This window comes from Ostrinia furnacalis, unplaced genomic scaffold (genome assembly GCF_004193835.3).
Source record: "Ostrinia furnacalis isolate ACB-3 unplaced genomic scaffold, ASM419383v2 OfSCF1909, whole genome shotgun sequence".
Lineage (NCBI taxonomy): Eukaryota > Metazoa > Arthropoda > Insecta > Lepidoptera > Crambidae > Ostrinia > Ostrinia furnacalis.
Window position 1 is genome coordinate 110,720 of NW_021132148.1, and position 23,948 is coordinate 134,667.

At 41.2% G+C, this 23,948-nt stretch overlaps 2 protein-coding genes across 3 annotated transcripts in view; both read right to left on the reverse strand.

Annotated features, from left to right (window-relative positions):
• Positions 1 to 275: 275 nt before the first annotated feature.
• Positions 276 to 14,409, reverse strand: LOC114354011 (mucin-12-like). Of its 2 annotated transcripts, none has more exons than XM_028306229.1 (2): positions 14,311 to 14,409; positions 276 to 13,711 (listed from the first exon to the last, which is right to left on the reverse strand). In XM_028306229.1, the coding sequence occupies exon 2, from the start codon at positions 13,617 to 13,619 to the stop codon at positions 4,248 to 4,250; it is 9,372 nt and encodes a 3,123-aa protein (XP_028162030.1). In that variant the 5' UTR covers positions 13,620 to 13,711; positions 14,311 to 14,409; the 3' UTR covers positions 276 to 4,247. The 2 variants fall into 2 exon arrangements, with proteins under 2 accessions (XP_028162030.1, XP_028162031.1); XM_028306230.1 differs by lacking the exon at positions 14,311 to 14,409 and adding an exon at positions 14,151 to 14,188.
• A 28-nt stretch (positions 14,410 to 14,437) lies between these two features.
• Positions 14,438 to 23,948, reverse strand: part of chm (lysine acetyltransferase chameau) — a 51,164-nt gene continuing 41,653 nt past the window's right edge. The window contains exons 13-14 of the mRNA XM_028306209.1: positions 20,930 to 21,183; positions 14,438 to 14,539 (exon numbers count right to left, since the gene is read on the reverse strand). Of these exons, the coding sequence (XP_028162010.1) occupies positions 14,438 to 14,539; positions 20,930 to 21,183 (356 nt within the window). The remainder of the gene's footprint in view (positions 14,540 to 20,929; positions 21,184 to 23,948) is intronic.

A 23,948-nucleotide genomic window follows, 5' to 3' on the forward strand; every position in this document is an offset into this window, starting at 1 on the left:
GAGCAATAAAATAATCATTTAAATTAACATTCATTTAACATTTTTGAAAATAAGTATTAAACAAAAAAGAAAAAACTTACTACTTCTAATTATTATCAAACTAATTTTATAAAAAGAGGATATCAAAACTTCCAATTAGACACCCAGATAAATTAATTTAATGAAGACGCTTTTCATACTTTCAGAACTTTTTGTGAAAACAATTTTATTTTACGTAAATATATCCAATTATCCGATCACAAAATTTCAGTTTCAAACATTATTTTTTGTTGTAGGTATTTTTATTTCATTTACAGCTAATAATTAGAATAGTCATTAATTAGATATCATCGTACGACTTTGATAGGTTCATTTGGCGACGAAGGAAAGTGGTACCGAACTTTATAAATTGGAATCGTTAAAAGAATATTTGGGCAAATAATTCTCTATTTGGGTAATTTGGTATAGATTCTTCTTAAGAACGAGTTTAGATGTGAACAGCATAAATAGCAAAGGTAGAATTGCACCATAGATTTTAATTTATTTATGAATTATTGCAGAAATATTGACGCGAAGGTTCATTTATAGATGTTGACGTCTTTGAAGACCAGATGTATAAAAAGAGCACATTTTTTCTCCATTCGTTCAGATGGAAAAAAAAGTAGATACTTTATCTTTTGAGTTTTGAACTTAAAAACGGAGATTTTTTTAGGAGACATTATGAGTTGGTACCGCTTTTATCCATCGCCACTGTAAGGGTTTGTTTTGTTTCCCAGCATGCTTGCGCAGGCGACGAAGTGGGAAACAGAACAGTCAAGTAGCGCCAAGAAACCCAAGTACTTTCGCATAAGGTAGAAAGTTAATTAACTCGGGTCAAGCCACATAGCCCTGTAGACAAAATACGAATGTTAACAATTCGCAATCTATATAAAAACATTGTCATAAGACAATGTAAGTTGTATCAATAATGTTCCAGCGCTTTTAGATNAAATAGTGTCCCACGTAGATACGGCAATGGTAAAAATTGTGTCGCTTCGTGTCAACGAAATATACACCGTGTGTCAACAAATCTCAGGACCTTATTTGATTGATGCTACTTGACTGCTCTCTTGCAAAGTTGTCACTATTATATAGTATACTCCCATCAATTATTATAGTCGTACTGTATCATAGTTTAAACACACACATTAAAATCTACGTTTACAGTCTACTATTGCTAATAATATTGAAGACATTATTTTGGCAGTGATTAATAACCACAATAATTTTATACGATGGTAATAATAATGTCGACAATAATCAGGGCTTTTTCAACTATCGCTGATAGAGCCTATCATAAAGTTATCTGTCAGATAAACTAAAACATTGTTCAGATAATTTTCTCAGATTTTATATCAAGAACCTATTCAGAGCTTATTTTGAAAAGGTCTAGGCCGAATATGAATCTAAAAAGATTCCAGATTCTAATTGGTCTAAAGGTTGACATTTTACCAATCACAAGTTCGTATATTAAGTTCCAATAGTTTTTAATGCGTATTATGAGAATAAAGAATAATAATAAGAATAGGTAATTGCCATAATTTCCATCTTATTTATTCGTATTTATTTATTCTTAATGCGTATTATGAAATTAAGCTCAAAGACTCGATTCAGAGACTTGAAGTTATGCTTCTAATTGAATCGAGTTACGTTAAGTTACGTTCAGGGATTGTTCTTCTCCATTTCAATTCTTACTTGCAACTAGAGTCACAATTAAATAATGTCATGCCTTTTACCTAAACACGATTCACAAGACGGTGGTAAAAACATTCACGATTTCATTATTGAAAAATAATTCTGGCTTATGTTTGTTGCGACCACAGAAAACAGTAAAATGAAATTGATAAAAAGGCTTTCTATTAACAAGTAGGTTTTCTTCTTTTTTTGAGGAAAGTAATCCACGTTAATGTTTTTACCAATTCGTTTGCTGACATAGGCTTTAGACGTCTTAAATCACGGCGTATACAATATACATATTTATATTCACGACATCGAAATTTTTAACAACATTATATTGATTTTTTTTCAATTATATTTATCTCAAACATTCAGCACATATTATAAGTAAAAATATAATTATTACTATACGAATTTCAGCGAAGCCACTTTTTTGTAAGATATTCATTATTAAAAATAAAATAAAAAATTATCACTTCACATCACACTTACGACAAATTACAAAACACTACTAGAAATATTATTATTAGAGCAAGAAACATTCATTTTATGTAGGAGTCTAGTCTAGAAATATAAAGATATTTAGTCATAATAAATTAATTTATAAACGCATCTTAGTCTCTATTTCCATACAGAAAAACAAATTGTAAAAAAAAGAAAATTTTAAATGGTGGAAATTAAGTTTTTGCTCATTTTCTTGGTCATCTTTTAAAAAATACTAAATTATGATTTTGGTCATTACAATTCAGTAATAATAAAGAGCCAAACGATTTTTTAATTGACTGAAAATGTTTATAGTCATGAAGAATGAGTTTGAAATAATGCTTACATTATAGATACTTATTTTTTTTTATGAAAAATGTCCTGACAATTTTATTCTTATGTTATTTTTATCTAGTTTTGAAAATCGGCTAACATTAAAATTAATAACAAATACAATTTAGTCATTCAATGTAAAAATAACTTTTTAACAATATTGCCAATTAATACATTAAAATTTAAGACACACATCACATTATACAAATACATGGAAAAATATTACATTAAAAATTACAAAGATACAAGAGATGTACTTACTTATAAATATTAAAATTGAACTAGCTACAAGTAATTTGGACTACTTAGCCTAATTTGCACTATATTCGTTTATTCTAGCAATTTAGCAATGATAATATGAAAATATGCGGGATTATGTAATGCATAGGTTGACAAAAATTTAGTTACTTCTCGCATTAAATACTTAAACGAAAGAAGAAGTGGTATAAAAAGTAAAAAAATATCAGCTTCAAAAGATTACCCCCGCAGTAGTTTCAGACTAGCCAAAAAAAAAAGAAAATGTAATTAGAATTAATTTTACTACAGCCACAGTATCCATAGAACTCTATTTGGAAAGAAACTAAAGAGGAAGACTGATGAGACAATATTGTAGGTATCAAAATTATCACAATATAAATAAATAAATATTAAGTACTCAATTCAATATTTCGAAACTTTATAAGATTCAGTCTTAAAAATATATGACTCGTTACATATTTAAGTTCATCATAAAAGGTCAATCAATTTTAAAACACATCCTGGACAATAACTTATTTGGGCCTGTCTTATGGACCCGTCTTAGTACGCGAAAACAAATAATGACATTTAGGAGAAGTTTAAATATGACTGTGTAGACTATGAAATGTAGTTTACTCATCAATAAAAAAATAACTTGCAACGATCGGTTCCACTAAATCCATTATTATTTATCATTGTTTATTCTAAGTGGCTGAAAAACCGAATCGAAATAACGTTTTTCAGTAAATTAGGTAATAAGTAATACAAACACAATCAACAAATTGTCATAAAATTAATGATTATATATAGTCTTCAATATTTAGTAGTCTATGAAATTGCTGAGAAATATTACTAGAACAATTGAAAGCTAGTTAGTGATTTTTATTGATGATTATAGGAAGAAAAAATGGTGCTTTACTATTATAGTATTTGTTATAAATTATTATGCCTATGATATAATTTTCATATAAAATTGTGAAATTCAATTAATTATAATATAGATATTAATATAAATCAACTCGCACCGGAATGCGAAATCATTAATTCATTATTATTACATTCTAGAAAAACACGATTTAAGAATCACATGACGCAATATCGAAAACTATACCTAACTTCTAACTATACTCACAATAACCCTACCTATCTATTGCTTTATCGAATTCAATATCAATGTCATAAACTTATAAATAAATAGCTATATCTATGGATTGTTCTTTATAACACTAGTAAACTCATCAATCGCTGCACTAAAATTTGGCGGAAATAACACTTTTGGTTAATGACGTTAAAATATGCTTACAAATAGCGCGTTATACGGCCATGTTCAAAAATGTGTTGTGTATTCCTGAAGGTAGGTACTAAATCTACTCATGCCAACTTACAAAGCCCAAATCTCTACTCACTCTAACCTTAATTAGCAATTTACATTACCAATTTACACGCCGTCTTTAGCCACTTCAAAAACTAAGCACACTGTTGAACTTGACTGTAAAAACTTATTTACGAGGTCTCAAATTCGAGCGTATTGAGGTCTGAGGTCGAGAGCCCGATGGGGTCTGCGGGTCTCGTCTTCGAGGTTGCGGTCCAGGTGGGTACATTGGGGTCGTCGCCGAGGTCAAGCCAGACGAGGATCGAAGGTTTCGTCTGAGCATTTGGGGGTGTTCAGGTGATANGGGTGATATAGCCGATGGTACGGATGTATGAGAACTGCCCAAAGATGGTAGAGAGTCACGTCTAGTCATTCGGAGGCGTCCGGGTAGTATTGTCGGTTGTTCTGTCATATTAGGTCTGGCCGAAGATGATAGAGAGTCGCGTCTAGTTGTTTGGAGATATTCGGATGACACTGTCGTTGGTAATGACGAATCTGGTCTGCCCAAAGACGATTGAGAGTCTCCTCTAGACATTTGGAGGTGTTCAGGTGAGATTGGTGGTGATACAGACGTATCTGGTCTTCCCGAAGACGAATGAGAGTAACGTCTCTGCATTTGAATGCGTCCGGGTGAGATAGTCAGTTGTTCTGACGTATGAGGTGTACCCGAAGATGGTTGAGAGTCGCGTCTAGTCATTCGGAGGCGTCCGGGTAATATTGTCGGTTGCTCTGTCATATTAGGTCTGCCCGAAGATGGTAGAGAGTCGCGTCTAGTTGTTTGGAGATATTCGGGTGACACTGTCGTTGGTGCTGACGTATCTGGTCTGCCCAAAGACGATTGAGAGTCACGTCTAGACATTATGAGGTGTTCAGGTATGATTGGTGGTGGTACTGACGTATCTGGTATACCCGATGATGACTGAGAATAGCGTCTCTGTATTTGAATACGTCCGGGTAAGATTTTCGGTGGTTCTGATGTGTAGGGACTATTTGAAGATGGTTGAGAGTCGCTTCTAGTCATTACAAGTTGCTCAGGTGGTTTTGGCGGTGCTGACGTATGAGGGCTACCTGAAGATGGTTCAGAGTCGCGTCTGAGCATTTGGAGGTATTCAGGTGATATGGTCGATTGTGCGGACGTATAAGGTCGGCCCGAAGATGACTGAAACTCGCGTCTAGGCATTTGGAAGTGTTCAGGTGAAGTGTGTGGTGGTACTGACGTATCTGGTCTACCTGAATACGACTGAGAGTTGCGTCTTTGCATTTGCATGCGTCCGGGTGAGATAGTCAGTGGATCTGACGTATGAAGGCTGCTTGAAGATGGTTGAAAGTCGCGTCCAGTCATTTGGAGATATTGGGGTGATATTGTCGATTGTGCGGACGTATAAGGTCTACCCGAAGATGATTGAGAATCTCGTCTAGACATTATGAGGTGTTCAGGTGTGATTGGTGGTGGTACTGACGTATCTGGTCTACTCGAAGACGACTGAGAGTAACGTCTCTGCATTTGAATGCGTCCGGGTGAGATAGTCAGTTGTTCTGACGTATGAGGTCTACCCGAAGATGGTTGAGAGTCGCGTCTGAACATTTGGAGGTGTTCAGGTGATATTGTCGGTGGTGCTATCGTATGCGGTCTACTCGAAGACGACTGAGATTCTCGTCTAAGCATTTGGAGGTATTCAGGTGAGATTGATGATGGTACTGACGTATCTGGGCTTCCCGAAGATGGTTGAGAGTCGCGTCTGTGCAATCGGAGGTGTTCAGGTGAGATTGGTGGTGGTGTTGACGTATGAGGTCTGCTTGAAAACGGTTGAGAGTAGCGTCTCTGCATTTGAATGCGTCCGGGTAAGATTTTGGGTGGATCTGATGTAAAAGGACTATTTGAAGATGGTTGAGAGTCGCGTGTGGGCATTTGGGGGCGTTTGGGTGAGATAGTCGTCGGTGCTGACGTATCAGGTCTACCCGAAGAGGATTGAAAGTCGCGTCTAGGCATTTGGAGGTATTCAGGTGAGATTTGTGATGGTACTGACGTATCTGGTCTACCTGAAGACGACTGAGAGTTGCGTCTTTGCATTTGAATGCGTCCGGGTGAGATAGTCAGTGGATCTGACGTATGAAGACTGCCTGAATATGGTTCAGAGTCGCGTCTGAGCATTTTGAGGTATTCGGGTGATATGGTCGATTGTACGGACGTGTAAGGTCGGCCCGAAGATGATTGAAAGTCGCGTCTAGGCACTTGGAAGTGTTCAGGTGAAGTGTGTGGTGGTACTGACGTATCTGGTCTACCTGAATACGACTGAGAGTTGCGTCTTTGCATTTGAATGCGTTCGGGTGAGATAGTCAGTGGATCTGACGTATGAAGACTGCCTGAAAATGGTTGAGAGTCGCGTCTAGTCATTTGGAGATATTGGGGTGATATTGTCGATTGTGCGGACGTATAAGGTCTGCCCAAAGACGATTGAGAGTCACGTCTAGACATTATGAGATGTTCAGGTGTGATCGGTGGTGGTACTGACGTATCTGGTATACCCCATGATGACTGACAGTCGCGTCTGAGCATTTGGAGGTGTTCAGGTGAGATTGGTGGTGGTGCTGACGTATGGGGTCTGCTCGAAGACGGTTGAGAGTAGCGTCTCTGCATTTGAATGCGTCCGGGTAAGATTTTCGGTGGATTTGATGTATAAGGACTACTTGAAGATGGTTGAGAGTCGCGTCTGAGCATTCGGAGGTATTCAGGTGAGATTGGTGGTGGTGCTGACATACGGGGACTGCTCGAGGATGGTTGAGAGTCACGCCTAAGCATTAGGAGGTGTTCAGGTGAGATTGGTGATGGTACTGATGTATCTGGTCTTCCCGAAGACGATTGAGAATCGCGTCTGATCATTTGGACCTCCAAGTGATCAGACGCGATTCTCACCTGTTCAGGTAAGATTGCCAAAGGTGCGGACGTATCAGGTCTGTCTGAAGAAGATTGAGAGTTGCGTCTGCGCATTTCGAGGTGTTCGGGTGAGATTGCCGGAGGTGCGGATCTATGGGGTGTACCCGTAGGGGGTTGAGAGTCGCGTCTGGATGTTTGAAGGCTTCCGGGTGTAAAAGCCGTGCCCAAAGATGACTGAGAGTCGCGTCTAAGGATTTGAAGAAGTTCGGGTGACTGTGGTGCAGACGTATTAAATGTGCTCGAAGGTAATTCAGAGTCGCGTCTGAGTCTTTCAAGGTGTACAGGTGAGATTGCCTGTGGTGCGGATGAATATGGTGTACCCAAAGACTGTTGAGAGTTGCGTCTGAGTATCTTAAGAAGTCCGGGTGGCGTTGCCTGTAGTTCGGACGCATAAGATGTGTCAGAAGGAGGTTGAGAGTCACGTCTGAAACTACGAAGGTTTACGGGTGAGGTAGCCTGTGGTGTAGACGTATAAACTGTGCTCGAAGGTGATTCAGAGTCGCGTCTGAGTCTTTCAAGGTGTCTAGGTGAAGTAGCCTGTGGTGTGGACATATTAAGTGTGCTTGAAGGTGATTCAGAGTCGCGTCTGAGTCTTTCAGGGTGCCTAAAGGAGACTGCCTGTGGTGAGATTGCCTGTGGTGTACTCGAAGACGATTGAGAGTTGGGTCTGAGAATTTGGGGATGTTCAGGTGAGATCATCTGTGGTGTACTCGAAGAGGGTTGAGAGTCGCGTCTGGATTGAACACGTCCGGGTAAGATAGTTTGTGTTTTGGATGTAAAAGTTGTGCCTGAAGACGACTGAGAGTCGCCTCTGAATATTTGAAGAAGTCCGGTTGACGTAGCCTGTGGTTCGAATATACTAGTCGGGCCAGAAGGAAGTTGGGATTCACGTCTGACATTTCTAAGGTATCCGGATGAGGTAGACTGTGGTGCAGGCGTATAAAATGTGCTCGAAGGTGATTCAGAATCGCGTCTGATTCTTTCAAGGTGTCTAGGTGAAATAGCCGGCGGTGAGGACCCGTGAGTTGTGCCCGAAGGGGATTGGGAGTCGTGTCTTTGGAAGAGTCCGGGTGATATAGCTGGTGTTGCAGATGCACATGCTATACTTAACGAAGATTCAGAATCACGCCTGAGTCTTTCAAGCATACCAGGTGAGATCGCTGACGAAACGAGTGTACCCGACAATGATTGAGAATCGCGTCTAATTGTCTGGAGGGCTCCTGGTGAGGTCGCTGGAATTGACGATGAGGGTGAGTGAGAAGATTGTTGAAGATCAGGCTGTTTTTTGAGGCGTCTGGGTAAATATTCTGGGTTTTCGTTTGGAGATTCTGAGCGCGATGATGAGCGAGAGTCGCGTTTATGTGTTTCGCATTGCCTGAAAAAGATTACCGAAGGAGATGGTGTATCCAAAGGTTGTTCAAGGCTAGGTAAGCTAGGTTTGTCTTTTTGAAGGTCGGTAGATAACAGTTTTGTGGTTTCCGTTGGTGATGGTGAGTGAGAGGACTGAGAACGCGGTCTGTGTATTTGAGGGTTTTCAGATACGATCACAGAAACTTCGGAAGGAGATGGTGTATCCAAAAACTGTTGAGGACTACGTCTGTCTTTTTGAGGGTATTTAGATACGATTACAGCAACCGCGGAAGGTGGTGTGTCCGAATGTTTTAGTAACTGTTCTGGAGTTTCGGTTGGAGACGGTGAGCGAGAAATATATGGAGATTGGCGTCTGTAATCTGGGGAGCATCCAGATACGATAACACCAACAGCGGATGATGATGGCGTCTCCGAAGGGTAGTTAGAACTGTTCTGTTCGGGCAACTCTTCTGGGGTTTTGGCGGGAGATGGTGTGCGGTACTTAGATCGCGAATGGGGTCTGTGTTGTTGAGAGGAATCAGATAGGATTACGGCAAACGTGGAAGAAGATGATGAGTCCGAAGGGTAGTTAGGACTACGTCCGTGTTCTTGGACGAGTTCGGGTAACTGTTCTTGGGTTTCTGTAGGCAATAGTGAGCTCGAAGAGAACCGAGAACGGCGTTTGTATTTTTTAACCGCAGAAGTAGATGAATTATTCGACTGGAGTAACTGTTCTGGGGTTTCAATTGGGATTGGTGAGCAGGAAGAAGATCTAGTATTGAAACTGTGTCTGGGTAAACATTCTGCGAATTCGAACGGACTTATAGAGAGCAATGTAGATTTCTTGGTATATTTTTGGGGGAATCTGGATAAAACTAGCATAGCAGGGGGCGTAGGTTCTGTGTCTGAAGGGTATTGAGGACTATATCTGTGGGTTTCATTTTGATTGGTAAAGTTTAAAGTTCTGATTTCAGTTGATGAGAGCGTAGAGGTACGTGATGCACGCCTGTGTTTACGCGAGTATCTAGACAAGATCATCGGGACTGGAGTAGATATGTCCGAAGGATGTTGAGGACTAACTCTTGTGTCATGGGTTTCAGTTAATGCTGATGAGCGTGACGGGAATGGACGTTTGTGTTTTTGAGGGTACTCAGATACGATTATCGAAACCACTGACTTCGATGGTGTGGGTATAGGTGGAGATGTCGGGGTTGCAGATGGAGAAGGCGGGCTTGAGGGGGATCGAGGATCGCGGTTGTATCTTTGTCGATGTTCAGATGCGAAACTTGGTGTAGGAGACGATGGAGTGCCAAATGACAGAGGTCGTGGACTATTATTGCCTTTATTAGGCTGACTAGGTGGGGATGTCGAGGTGGCAGATGGAGACAGTGAGCCTGAACGTGATCGCCGGTCGCGGTTATATCTTTGCAGATGTTCAGATGCGAAACTCGGTGTAGGAGACGAAGGAGTACCAAATGACAGAGGACGTGGACTATTATTGTCTATATTGGACTGACAAAGTGGGGATGTCGGGGTTACAGATGAAGAGGGCAGACTTGAAGGAGTTCGAGGATCGCAGTTGGACCTTTGCCGAGGTTCAGACGCGAAACTCGGAGGAGGAGGCAAAAGAGTATCACATGAAAGAGAGCGTGGACTATTATTGTCTGTATTGGGCTGACTAGGTGGGGATGTCGGTGTTACGGCTTGAGACGGTGAGCCCGAAGGTGATCGAGCGTCACGGTTGTATCTTTGCCGATGGTCAGACTCGAAACCCGGAGGCGGAGGCAAAAGAGTACCACGTGAAAGAAGGCCTGGACTACTATTATCTTCATTGAGTTGAATAGGTGTGGAGGTCGGGGCTGCAGATGGAGATGGTGAGCTCAAAGGTAATCGAGGGTTTTCGGATAAACTCGGAGGAGGAGACACAGGAGTACCACATGAAAGAGAGCGTGGACTATTATTGTCTGTATTGGGTTGACTAGGTGGGGATGTCGGGATTGCAGATGGAGACAGTGAAACCAAAGGTAATCGAGGGTCACGGTTGTGTCTTTGCCGATGTTCAGACGCGAAACTCGGAGGAGGCGACAAAGGATTACCAGATGAAAGAGGGCGTGGACTACTATTGTCTTCATTAGGTTGAATAGGTGTGGAAGTTGGGTTTGCAAATGGAGATGGTGAGCTCAAAGGTAATCGAGGGTTTTCGGATAAACTCGGAGGAGGAGACACAGGAGTACCACATGACTGAGAGCGTCGACTATTATTGTCTAAATTGGGTTGACTAGGAGGAGATGTCGGGGTTGCCGATGGAGATGGTGAGCCCGAAGGTGACACAGGGTTGTGGTCATCTCTTCGCTGATGTTCAGACGCGGAATTCGGAGGAGGAGATACAGGAGTACCACATAACTGAGGGCGTGGACTATTATTGGCTAAATTGGGTTGACTAGGAGGGGATGTGGAGGTTGCAGATAGAGAGGGTGAGCCCGAAGGGAATTGAGGGTCGCAGTTGGATCTTTGCTGAGGTTCAGACGCGAAACTCGGAGGAGGAGACAAAAGAGTACCACATGAAAGAGAGCGTGGACTATTATTGTCTGTATTGGGTTGACTAGGTGGGGATGTCGGGGTTACGGATTGAGACGGTGAGCCCGAAGGTGATTGAGGGTTGCGGTCGTGTCTTTGCCGATGTTTAGACGCGAAACTCGGAAGAAGGGTCAAAGGAGAATTACGTGGACTACAATTATCTGTATTGGGTTGACTAGGTGGGGATGTTGGGGTTTCGGATGGTGATGGTGAATTTGACGAGGACCGAGTATCGTGCTGTGTCTGAATTTCAGGCGAAACTGCACGTGTGGGAGAGGAAGGTGGACTGCCAGGCGGGGTTCGAGGACCGCGGCTCCGTCCGGTTGAGGAGCTTGCCGAAACAGGAGACAGAGGAGGGCTTCCTACTGGAGTAAGTGAACCACGATTGTCTTTTCTAGGTGGGAGTGTTAGGGAAGGTGAGCTTGAAGAAGATCGAGAATCACGACTGTGTTTTGGCATTTCACTTGTCTCAGGACTGTCCGAAGGTGATCGAGGACTATGGGGGGAATGACGAGGACTGTCTTCCGGGGTCCGAGGACCACGTCGGTGCCCGATAGTAAATTCCGGAGCGGGGGAAGAATGGGGACTAACAGCCGGAGACCGTGTATCATGGCTGGAGATTCGGGAATGGCTAGGTGAGACTGATGCAGTAGGGGATGGAAGGGGACTAGTAGTTGGAGATGGAATGGGACTAGCAGATGGAATGGGAATAGCAGATGGAATGGGAATAGCAGATGGAGATGGAATAGGAGAAGCAGATGGAATGGGAATAGCAGATGGAGATGGAATGGGAGTAGCAGATGGAGATTTTAGGCTCGGGCTATATTTTGGGACTTGTCTGGGAGAAACTAGCATTGTTGCTGACGTAGGGGGTGAGCCTGGAGGAAGAGGGGGATCACTTGTGTATATATTGGAAAAACAGTCTGAGAATAGTGGAGGTAAAGACGGAAGGGGAATATCTGATGGAGATAGTAAACAATATTCATGTTCTTCTGGTTGGTTAGATGAGAGCTGCGGACATGATGACGACATTCTTTTAAACATACAACTTGGTGAGGCTGGCGTTAGCGTTGGTGCTGAAAGCCGTCGCGATTCAGCCTTCTTTGGGTTCAACGAAAATCTCTGTGTAGGACTTAAAGATGATCTAGTATGTAACTGTGGTGATCGATTTCGTGACAATCGTGATTGAGAGTCCGCTGATTGAGGACGGATAACTGGGGACACTAAAGTATTTTCGGGCGAAACTGATCGTATATTTGAAACCGACGACAGCTTTTGACCTTCATTAGAATACTTTGGAACCGGAGATCGCTTGCGTGAAGGCGGTGACGAGCCTTCAGAAGATGGTAAATGATCTCTAGAGGATAACACACGTTTCCGGGAGGATACCGAACCCCTCAAGGTTTGAGGATGATCCTCATTGGATAGTAAACGATCGCGAGAGGACACTGACCGCTTTCGAGAGGATAATGATCGATCTTGAGAAGATGGTGAGCGATCTCGAGAGGATAGGGACCGCTTTCGAGACGAAGTCGAATCTTCTTGAGTGGATATCGTTCGCTTTTTAAATGGTAGTGTACGATCTCGTGAAGATAGTGAGCGATTTCGTGAGGGCAGATGATCCTGAGTGGACGGCGAACGCTTTCGAGATGGCGAAGTACCACGAGAAGATGGTGCGTGCTTCGGTGGAGACAGAGAACTCTGTCGAGTATGTGGCGAATGATTTCCTGAAGACAGCAAACTCTCTGTAGATGATGGTAAAATCCTCTGTGGGGATTGGATCTCAGGAGAGGACAATGAACGCTTCTGTGAACGGGTACTATTCAAAGCGGATACTCGGTCTCCTGAGGATAGCGAATTTTCCCGAGAGGGTAGTGAACGCCTTAATGAGGGAGAACGCTCACGAGAAGCTGGCGAACGCATCGGAGAAATAGGCCTTTGGGACTGAGCCGAAAGATTTTTAGTTAGTTTTTCTATTTCCAAAAGCTTCATTAACTTCCGTTTCGTCATTATTTGCTTTCGAGTTAATAGAGTTCGCTTTCGTGGGTAAGGCGACACTTCACTACTTATAAGATAACGCTCTGGCGTTCGTTCTCCAGGTTCAGGCGAACTACTTTGGGAAACGGGCGGTTCCTGCGCGGGCAGTGTTAACTGTTGTGACACCGGTGACTGAGATCTCGATCGAGAAATCGATGAAATCGACGATGATGAGCCGAATAGTTCTCTGTAACGCTGTTTTATTTTTGGCGTCCTCGACTTTAACGATTGGGGTCGTATTGACTCTACCAATTGTGCTGATGAATTCGGGCAAACTCTCTTTAATGCTAATTTCATCTTAATTATCCCCGGGATGTATGGCTCCGGCTTCAATAACCACGGAAAGCTTTTCGTTTTCCTCTTTAATAACCTCGGGACGATTGGCTTAATTTGCAACAAGCTCGGGATATAAGGCTCCGTCTGTAATGACCCCATGACGGAAGATGTTGACCTTATAAACCCTGAGACTTCCAACCTCGACCTCATTAACTTAGTTTTTAGTAACCTAGACCTCAATAACCTCGAACTTGATAACCCCAATTCAAAATCGGATTCGCTATCACTACTTGTGTTACTCGAGCTATCGTTGTGATTTTTCATCAACGGCTCACTCAACGTCGCTTCTGAACCAAAAGTGTAGTATTGAATGCGGGCACTCACCCGTTTTAGCGCCGGTGCTTTAACAGCATAACCTGTAGACAATAATAATAAAATAAATTATATAATTTTTATCTATTTCATGTGTAAATACACCGGAGCTAGGACGAAAGAAAAGACGTTGACAGCATCATTAAAGGAGAGCGGCGTTTTTGGTGGGAGACATTTTGATTTTATCAACTCTTTATCCAGATCTGTTCCAGGGACTAATCTGTATCTGAATCTGTGCAGCGTTTCCCAAGAGAAGTGCCCGCGCAGTACTGCTCGACAGGCTGAGTGCTTGGCACGCTTTTGGTAAGATCAACAATCTCTCATCATCAGTAAAGCAAGTGCACGATCGTGTTAGATCGTCCTGAAAGGGATATAGTGCTATCTTGACCTGTGCAGAGAGCAGTTCCCTAAAGAAATGCCCGTACGACACTGCTCGAGGTTTGAAGACTAGGCACGCTTTTCTACTACAGTTAGTTGACTTACCTGTGCTGCGAGCGTTTCCCTAGAGAAGTGCCCGCGCGGCACTGCTCGACGGGCGAATACAGGCGCGCAGGTGGCGTGCTCTTAGCAGAATTTTAGGGAGAAACATTTTTAAACCTCCCTCCCACCATGATCGCTGGGGTAGATTATACAGCTGACTTACCTGTGCAGCGAGCGTTTCCCTAGAGAAGTGCCCGCGCGGCACTGCTCGACGGGCGGAGGCAGGCACGCGGGTGGCGCGGCGCGCGTCGCGCGCGTGGCACGCGCAGCGCCCGCGCGGGGGCGCGACGTCAGCGAGGCGGCGCGCCGGCCCCTGGCGGCGTCCAACGCAGGCACGACGCCTCGACGCAGCGCGCGCGTTCAGCCCGGCGAGACACTTCTTCTAACACCTCCTAAGGGACACAGGTTTGTTGTTATCTTTTAAAATGATCATCAGTGGCATTGGGCGGGGCTCATAGCTCGTACTCGTAGAAATTATTGCAGTTGGGGCAGAAAATTCCTTGCGACCAGGGACCTGATAATGGTCACTAAACGACAACTGACTCTCTCGGTTTGGACCCCTCCAACTAAAATTGGAAAATTAACGCAATTGACTGACATTGCCCGCAGAATCGCTAAAATCAAGTGGCAGTGGCGGGGCACATAGCTCGCAGAGCTGATGGCCGCTGGGGTAGGAAAGTTCTTGAGTGGCGACCACGAGCCGGAAGACGTAGCGTGGGCAGGCCTCCCACTAGGTGGACCGACAATCTGGTGAAGGTCGCGGGAGGTGCCTGGATACGAGCGGCGCAGGACCGGTCTTTGTGGAAATCCTTGGGGGAAACCAGCAGTGGACGTCTTTCGGCTGAAACGAACGAACGATTTTTTTAAATGATCATCAACGGTTGCCAGTGGAAGTGGGCGGGGCACATAGCTCGTAGAACTGATTGCCATTGGGGCAGAACTCAGAATACAGCTTGTTCTGCATTCTGAGGGGCAGAAACTTTTCCGCCCCTTTCAAGTCGAGAACTTTCTCACGAATAGAAAACGGTCATTCAACATCAACTCGATCAATCTGGAGGAGCTCCTACTAAAATTGGATATTTTTTAAAGTGATCATCATCGGCCGTTTAGACCTCAACCTGATGTACTAAAGTGGCAGTAACATCTCTAAGGTTGGGAATATGGTTAGGCACCTCGCTCGATGCGAAACATTTACTAACACCTGCTAAGGAACACGTGAGTAGAATGTAGAGACGTTTATAATTTGTTATCATCACTGGCCTTTCTGAGCGACAGTCTTGTACTAGTGACAATGGCAAGAGCTCCTGGACTTTACCCCAAAGACGTTGTCGAAGGTGTCTAGTTTCTTATGCCACTTGTTATCAGTACCAGCAGATATTTTGCTCCCAAAGGACCAAAAAAATACTGTATTCACTGTTTGATTAGGATAATAAAGGCTGATTAATTTCATAATAAGTATTTTCTTTATCAAAATCCGTAACTACGTGGCGTGACGTCACGTTTTCTTTTATACTGCTAAATGAAAAAAATGCAGCTAGCATCGATTTTAAGACGTTCAAATAGAATGAAAAACATATAAATTGGAAGAGCTAATCAGTTCAGTTTCTTCACCTTGACCACAATAGAAATTAATACAGTATCGCACACACAACGAACATCGCTCCTGAGTGAGGTAGTTATACAGATGAGTTACGTTTGTTGATATTATCTAATGAAAATCGATTGCCCAAATTATGGATAGAACTATTCAAATTAATGTCAAATTATTTATTAGTTAATTAGTTTGCATACTGCCCTTCTCTGGGCACTTGTATTGACGGACAATCTGAAACTTTAACCTAGGCGCAGACCACCGACTTTTAGTTGGCCGATAGTTGGGCCCGATTTTAATTTATATGAACTTTCATACATCTCCATACTGATTAACAGCCCGACCCAACTATCCGACAATTAAAAGTTGGTGGTCTGCGTCTAGGCTTAGTTGATTATATTATTATCAATTTATTTATTGTTTAGCCTGTTATTGTTTAACAATAGCCCGCACGTGCTAACTGGGATTTTTGAGATCAGACGTGTCTTGGCGTTAACATACGTATTGGGACTACATACTGGTTCTACCTCTGTAATACCGTGTTGTGCTATCTTACAACAGTCTGGCCGCTTTCATTTTGCGCATCGAAGACTAAGAATAGACCCTAACAGAGTAGTAATAGGGTCCCGTTTTCCTTTGTGTAGTGAACCCTACATATTGAGTCTACTGGTTCTACTTCTGTTATACCNCCGGGCAGAGTGGCGAGTACAAAAGGTACTCTAGCCGTTTGGCGGTCGTCGGTGCGCGTGCCGACGAGGCCGAGTGTGGGCTTCGCGAAGCGAAGCCCAGGCTCGTCCGCGTCGGTCGCAGACCGACGTTCGCGATCGGGCCGTACTCAGCGCCCGATGCGACACTTCTAGCACCTCCTAAAGAACACTTGTTTGTAGATATTTTTAGTGATCATGAATGATCTAAAGTGATAGTATAGCAATGAGTTCACCTTTTGTACCGTATTTTTATTGAGTGCAATAAAGATTTTAAATAAATACATAGTAACACCTCTAAGGTTGGAGATATGGTTAAGGAGTTCATTACATGCTCCGCTCGATGCGAAAGATCTTCTAACACTTGCTAAGGAATAACGTGTGTAGAGAGATGTCTTAGAATTTGTTATCTTCACTGGCCTTATCTGGGCGGTAGTCTTGTACTAGTGGAAATGACATGATTCCCTGGACTTTACCCAAAAGAGGTTGTCGAAAGTGTCTAGTTTCTTGTGCCACTTTTTGTAAGTACCAATATTTGCTTCCAAAGGGCCAGAAAAATTACTATGTTCACTGTTTGATTAGGATAATAAAGGCTGATTAATTTCATAATAAGTATTTTCTTTATCAAAATCCGTAACTACGTGGCGTAACGTGAGGTTATCTTTTATACTGCTAAATAAAAAAAATGCAGCTTGCATCGATTTTAAGACGTTCAAATAGAATGAAAAAATATAAATTGGAAGAGCTAATCAGTTCAGTTTCTTCACCTTGACCACAACAGAAGTTAATACAGTATCGCACACACAACGAACATCGCTCCTGAGTGAGGCGGTTATTTGTGGATATTAACTAGTGAAAATCGGTTGCCCAAATTATGGATAGAACTATTCAAATTAAATGTCAAATTCTTTATTAGTTTACATACTGCCCGTCTCTGGGCACTCGTCATCGTTTAGTTGATTATAATATCAATTTATTGTTTAACAATAGCCTGCACGTATAAACTGGGATTTTTGAGATCAAAACACGACGTATCTTAGCGTTAACATACGAATTGGGTATTTGCCATCACTCCTCAATAATTCGAAAGCACAACTTTTTTAAAAAGGCACTTCTTTCCGGTCTTAAAAACTTAATTAAATTTAAATTACCTGTAAATTAAGATTTTTAGTTGCATTGTAATTGAAAAAAGTAGTTTGAGTTGACAAAATCTATGGGAGTCTCGTTTTGACAGTTTTAAAAAATACGTAAAATTGGTGGTGGCAAATACCCTATTGAGATCAGCACAGAATAATAATAAGTACTACGGTTCAAAATCTGTTATACCGTGCTGTGCTATCTTACAACAGTCCGGCCGCTTTCATTTTGCGCGTCGAAGGTTAGTGCACGGTTTACGAGTAGAAACAACAGATACAGACAGGGGAAGGTCACTATTTTTTTATATTTTTTTTTTATTCGCAACGAGGAAGCTCTTGGCCTGTATCTCACGTGATGTTAAGTGATTCACTAACTAGTGTAGGGAGAGGCGAGCATTCGTTTTATATCGAGGCAAACAATAGGTGGCCCGACGACATCATAAAGTTAGCAGTCAAGTCAAGTCAAAATTTCTTTATTTGTATAGACTATTATATGCGCTTACAAATCTTTAAATATTTTGCTCTTAAGGAGCCTCTACATGTCTCATAATCTTTTTATCCTACCATCGCTTCGCTTCAGTAAGGCGGTGAACGCAGGCCGCTACCAACCGGGCAACATGGAAAGCATTAGGGGAGGCCTATGTTCAGCAGTGGACGTCCTATGGCTGAGATGATGATGAAACAATAGGTAGGTACAGTCGACAGCACATTCGAGTATACATTTGTGTAGCAAAATCACTTCTATTACAACTACATAAGATGCCATAGTGTTCAGCTTGATGTGCTGTCGTGTGTTTTTAGAATAGGCTTGAAAAAAACGGGGTTTTTTCACTTTGAGGCTGTGCACTTAAGCTAAAAATCGCAATTCAGAACCCAGACCTTTAATTCATGTTGAGAGAGTGAGCAATGAGAATCTTCAAACTCTAATTCTCAATTTAGGGACTGGTTATTAATAACTCTGGAATCACGCACCCATACTCAGTGGGTGTGAAAGAGCATTTTCTTGAAGACCGTTAAAATTATTTTAACGGTCTTAGGATTCTGCTATCAGAGGTGCAATTATTGTGTAAGCAATCGTATTCATTTGACAGTTCAAAACGTACGACAAAATCTGTATAACAAACCGTTTGACAGAATTTGACAGAATATAGCCTACGTTTTGAACTGTCAAATGAATACGATCGCATAACACAGTTGTACCTCAGAATCCTAAAGAATTTCACTAAACTTGATTACTAGTATAGTTCTAGTAATTCGATACGTTTTCATTAACAAAGAACGAATGGAAAGTTTCAGAGATGGACATGTTTTCATTTCGAAATAGAAAACATTTCGGTATCGGTCCAATATTCGTGATTGTGTTGACGCAACGTGTTTGTGAGTTCTTTTTCGGCTTTTTCAGTTTCAGTATGGACTTCGGTTTGTTTATTTTTTAAATTGGTAAAGGGTAATACGCCTGAGGGTTATTGTATAAGTCGATTCGTCACAAAGGAATGCGTAAATTCTATAATAATATTTTTGTAGTAAACAATTTTGGAGTTGCGTTTTCGTCACATTTGTTTTCTCGAAAAATTCACTCGGATAAATAGGTAGACTTTGTCGCAAATTGCCTAGTGTTTACGACTGAAGCAGTCTCTAATAGATATAACAACTATGATTGTCAATAATTACATGTATAAATTAATGATTTTAACGCTTATAATAATGAAAACCACACGTCCCTGTCAATCGAGCAACCGCAAAGAAACGTATAATGAACTCTCTTCGCATTAACATCGACCGATCATAGCTCGTTTATTGGATACGCGCAATTAAACTTTATCCATCGGAATCCATTAATAATAACCAGTAATGTTCGGAAAATGGTAACGAATGTGCCCGAAGATCGACTTTCGCCACAAACGAAATCACGTATCGTGCGTGACAAAACATTATAGATTTATTTTATTTTTAAAAACAACTCCAACATTTCAGCGCACTAATTGATGCTACAAATATACTGCACAAAACATTAAGAGTTTACATCGTAAATAGATATGCATACAGCAAAACATAAACAAGACAATTTTTATTGTAACGTTAAATGTGGTCAGCCAATAACACGCTTGCGTGATTTTACTGACACAACCCAAGCACTATTACCTGAGCTAATTGTTATTAATTCTAGAATTGTTTCGTTTAGAAAACTTTACGTTTTCTAGGGACTCCACAAATATTTATTTTCAATAAACAATATTACCAAGTNGTACCAAGTCTCGAAAATCGATAAAAAACGATCCAGAGATGTTTCTCTTAACCTGGCGTTAAAGTTTCACCAAGAAAATAATGTAGTCTAACCCATACATATTTCAGCATTCACTGCTAAGGTTAATTACAAAACCTTCCTTTCTTGTGTTTATCTTCATAGGCCTTTTAACAACATCATTGAAAATAAATCATTCAACAACATGCATCATTCGTCCATCAACGGCAGACGTTTTTACACGGCAAATAGATCGATGGACAGCATAGTAAACAATTATAGATGCATAGTATAATTATAAATCATTTACTGCCTCTAATTGTCATCACATGAGCATACCATGAATTACCATGACGAATGTAACAACAATTAATTGCGTTTTAGATTTTTTTAAATTTATTTTTAGGAAACTATAAAATACTACTTTATGTCAAGGCCTATCAAAAGAGGTTTCAATTACATTAAAAGTTATGAAACACTTTTCAATCATTATCTATCTATACTTATAATAAATCTGTAGAGAGGTCAATTCTGTACATTAAATATATTTTCAAAATAACTATCAGGGGGTGATTAGTGATCGATACTGATGCCAAAAATGCAATCAGTAAAATTTTTGTCTGTCTGTCTGTCTGTCTGTCTGTCTGTCTGTGCTTAAGTTAGACGCTTGAAATTTGGCATGCAGGTACCTTAGTAAACTTGAAGCTTAGTTACAACAGGATATTGCGAAATTCCCACGGGAACGGGAGTTAGCGGAAAAAAACATTTGTATGAAAAAATCTAAACCGCGTAAGATAGATGAAGGGGGTAAAACGGGATCCACGCGTACGAAGTCGCGGGCGGCCGCTAGTTCAGAATAAAATTAGAAGAATTAAATTATTAAGTCTGTATTCAGGAATCAATATAGGCGATATGCTACGATATTTATTTCTGAGAAGGTCACATAATTATTCATTCTACCACACAAAGTCATTCTACAAATATTGAACCTTAAATTAAATAATGTGTGTAACGAAGTTTCCAAATCTATAGTTCAAATCCATCATTTCGTGATAGTAACCTGCTACAAACAACACAAAATCAAACAGTTCAATACCAAATCCACTAACCTGCTTCTTCAGCACAATATGCTTTCCTTTCCAGTACTTCATCAGGCCTCTCTCCTGCAGCGTGGACACGATGTCCGACGAGGCTATAGCCAGGTCCTTGCTCAGGTCTCGAATGCACAGCGTCGGGCCGGGAGCAGAGCACAGCCGCCTCAGCAGCGCTTCCTTCCAGTACGACCGATACGATATCAGGCCCAGGTCGGACAAGGGTGTCTCTGGAGACCCAACTTTGCCCTCCACTTTTGTTAGCAGATAGCCTGTGGAAGGTATCAACGGTTATACGTCTGTTGTGGTATGAAAATTCTGTTGAAACTACACATTTATTGAACTAAATTGAACCCTAGTGCTTTCTTTCTAGCATTTTATTTGACGAAAAATATAAGAGTATTTTAAGGGCTTTATGTCTTGTCCAGATTGTACCTACGTCTTTTAGAGTAGGAGAGAGCGGGGTTGGTTTTAACGCAGGTAAGAATTAACATCATAAAGGTAGCAGGAAGGTCCTGGATGCAGGCCGCCACCGACCGACCATTGTGGAAATCATTGGGGGAGGCCTATGTTCAGCAGTGAACGTCCTATGGCTGAAATGATGATGATGATAATTGGGTTTCTGTTGAAACTACACATTTATTGAACTAAATTGAACCCTAAGTGCTTTGTTCTTTACAGAATTTAATTTTACGTAAAATATAACAGTACTTTACAGCTTTGTGCCTTGTACTTAGGTCCCTTAGAGTACGATTGTTGGGATTACAAGCCTTTGTCAGTGTAGTCTGCTTAATGTGAAATATTTGTTCGCTCTTTACTGCTCAAAATGTCTACTATCACATCATCCATATTTATTTGAATGACTAAAATCTTTGTCACGCTCGAGCGTGACAAAATTTTCAGAGCGCGCTCTGAAGAGCAGCAGGAATTTACGATTACTCAAATATCCTTCACCTAACGATACACCTAAGGCTGAAAACTGCAAGATACCGTTAATTAATTTATCATTATGTATTGTCAAATTGTCAAAACAATCATTTCCTGATCTAATATGATTAAAAACACAACGATTCTCATCAATAACCTGTCAATATTCGGAAGCTCTACATAACTGGCAATAAAAATCAACCCGTACGTGTATCTCGGTACAGTATTATCATTATTTCTAGATCCTCGGCATTTAATAACGATCGGAATTGCATGTCCAAGAAGGAAAGCACACGCGTGGCCGATAAATCAAGTGCGCGCGCGCACGGGCCGTAACGCTTTAAATTCATACTTTTTCTTGTAAAACCGGGGGTTAATGGCGGACGTAGCGTTATTGGATCGATGCTGTTTTTTAGAACATGCATCTGTGCAGTTTTCTTGAATTGAGTTTTTGTTGGGCTGAGTGCGGTTCTTTGGTTTGACTTTTGATGCAATTTTTCTTGATGGTTGTCTGTTGTTGAGATTATTGGACTCTGGTTTAGGAATTGAGTTCAAGGTTTGATTTGATATTTCGTATCGTGTCGTTTCGTTCATTTTCATGGCGTATACGGGTACCTACTTAAAATACACATGTACCCTAAAATGCTTCAATTGATAAATAAATATGTTTAATCATTGCTTATTATTCAGATTGTTGGAGTTTTGCCAAAAAAAACTATGAAGATTCCTGTTGTTTTAGTTCTTTATTTTATCATATGGGAACATCAGTTGCTCCTTAATTCCATTGTAGTTGTTCTTTATTAAAAGATATGTTCCAAGAATAGATCCTCTCTACTATGGATTTTTTTTTCTATAACAACGGTTTTTCGTAAAGTCCTTGAACCGGTATTAGCAACCGTTGAGAGACATTACTTCCTTATGTTTATATTAAGAAAATTCATTACAACCTACCCCAAAACGAACCCAACGTCCAATCACCTAAACATTACACCGAAAACAATAATTAACCGCGGCATCAAAATTCCACGTCTACGATTCGCCGTGGCCCCCACCCTGCCCCCCCAGTCTAGACGGCAGACCGATCCATACTGCACCATCGATCGGGGTCGACAACCGCGGCGCGACGCCCCGAGGGCTACAAAACAAACCCCCGATGACCGGTCAGGTATTGCGAAAATTGGGCTACTTATGGCTAGGGGATTGATTTGGAGAATTTATGAAGAGACTGTCATTTTATTCTTTATTTTAATTGTAGAGGCTTGGAAGTTGGAGTTAAACTTTATGTCAAAAGCGCAGCAGCTAGAGTTTTGTATGGTTTTTACTAAATACTTGAGTTGACTGAAAAATGCTGTTTGCACAAGGACCCGTGCGGTTTTGTACGCGTGTCATAAAATATGACAGCTGGTAGTAGTACAAAACTATCAAGTTAAATACATAATCGGGCCTTTTAAACACTTCTACGATTTTCCCAAAACACAATCTTTTTATACATAGTTAAGTCTACCATTGTTTATGGATTACATTTACAAAAAGAAACTATTTTTAATGCAGATTCAAAAACTAATATTCCGAATTTTTGCGATGAAAGAATGATTTCAAATCGATTTTGCAAACAGAATCGATATGAGACTCTAGTCTATCATACTTGTGAGAGGGTTTTGCACTCGCTCATAAGTTTAGGCCAAATATACCTAACCGTAGGCATTACTGGTAAAACAATATCCAACGTCACGTTTGTCCTGGGCCTAGGGCAACGTTCCGTCCATTGCGTTCCTATTGATAATATCTGGCGCCAGCGGACTTAGCTTTGGGAACAAATATTATTCGGCCCGATTCCATACAAAACGTATGAATGAAGCGATGTACCCTTTCATCCGTTTACATGCGATTGCGCCTATGTTTGTTTATTTTAACTGTAACCTTGAACCGATTTCCATAAAACCATAGACTTATAACTTGTTATAATAAACGTCAATTGTCTGTCAAACTCTATACAAAAATACCGGTTATCTATCGTTATAGTCATGGTTATAGGCTGAGCATCACCAGCCTTAGACAAATAAAATATCCAAGGCAGACAAATTCCCCGTTTGCTCCCTAAACATTGGCA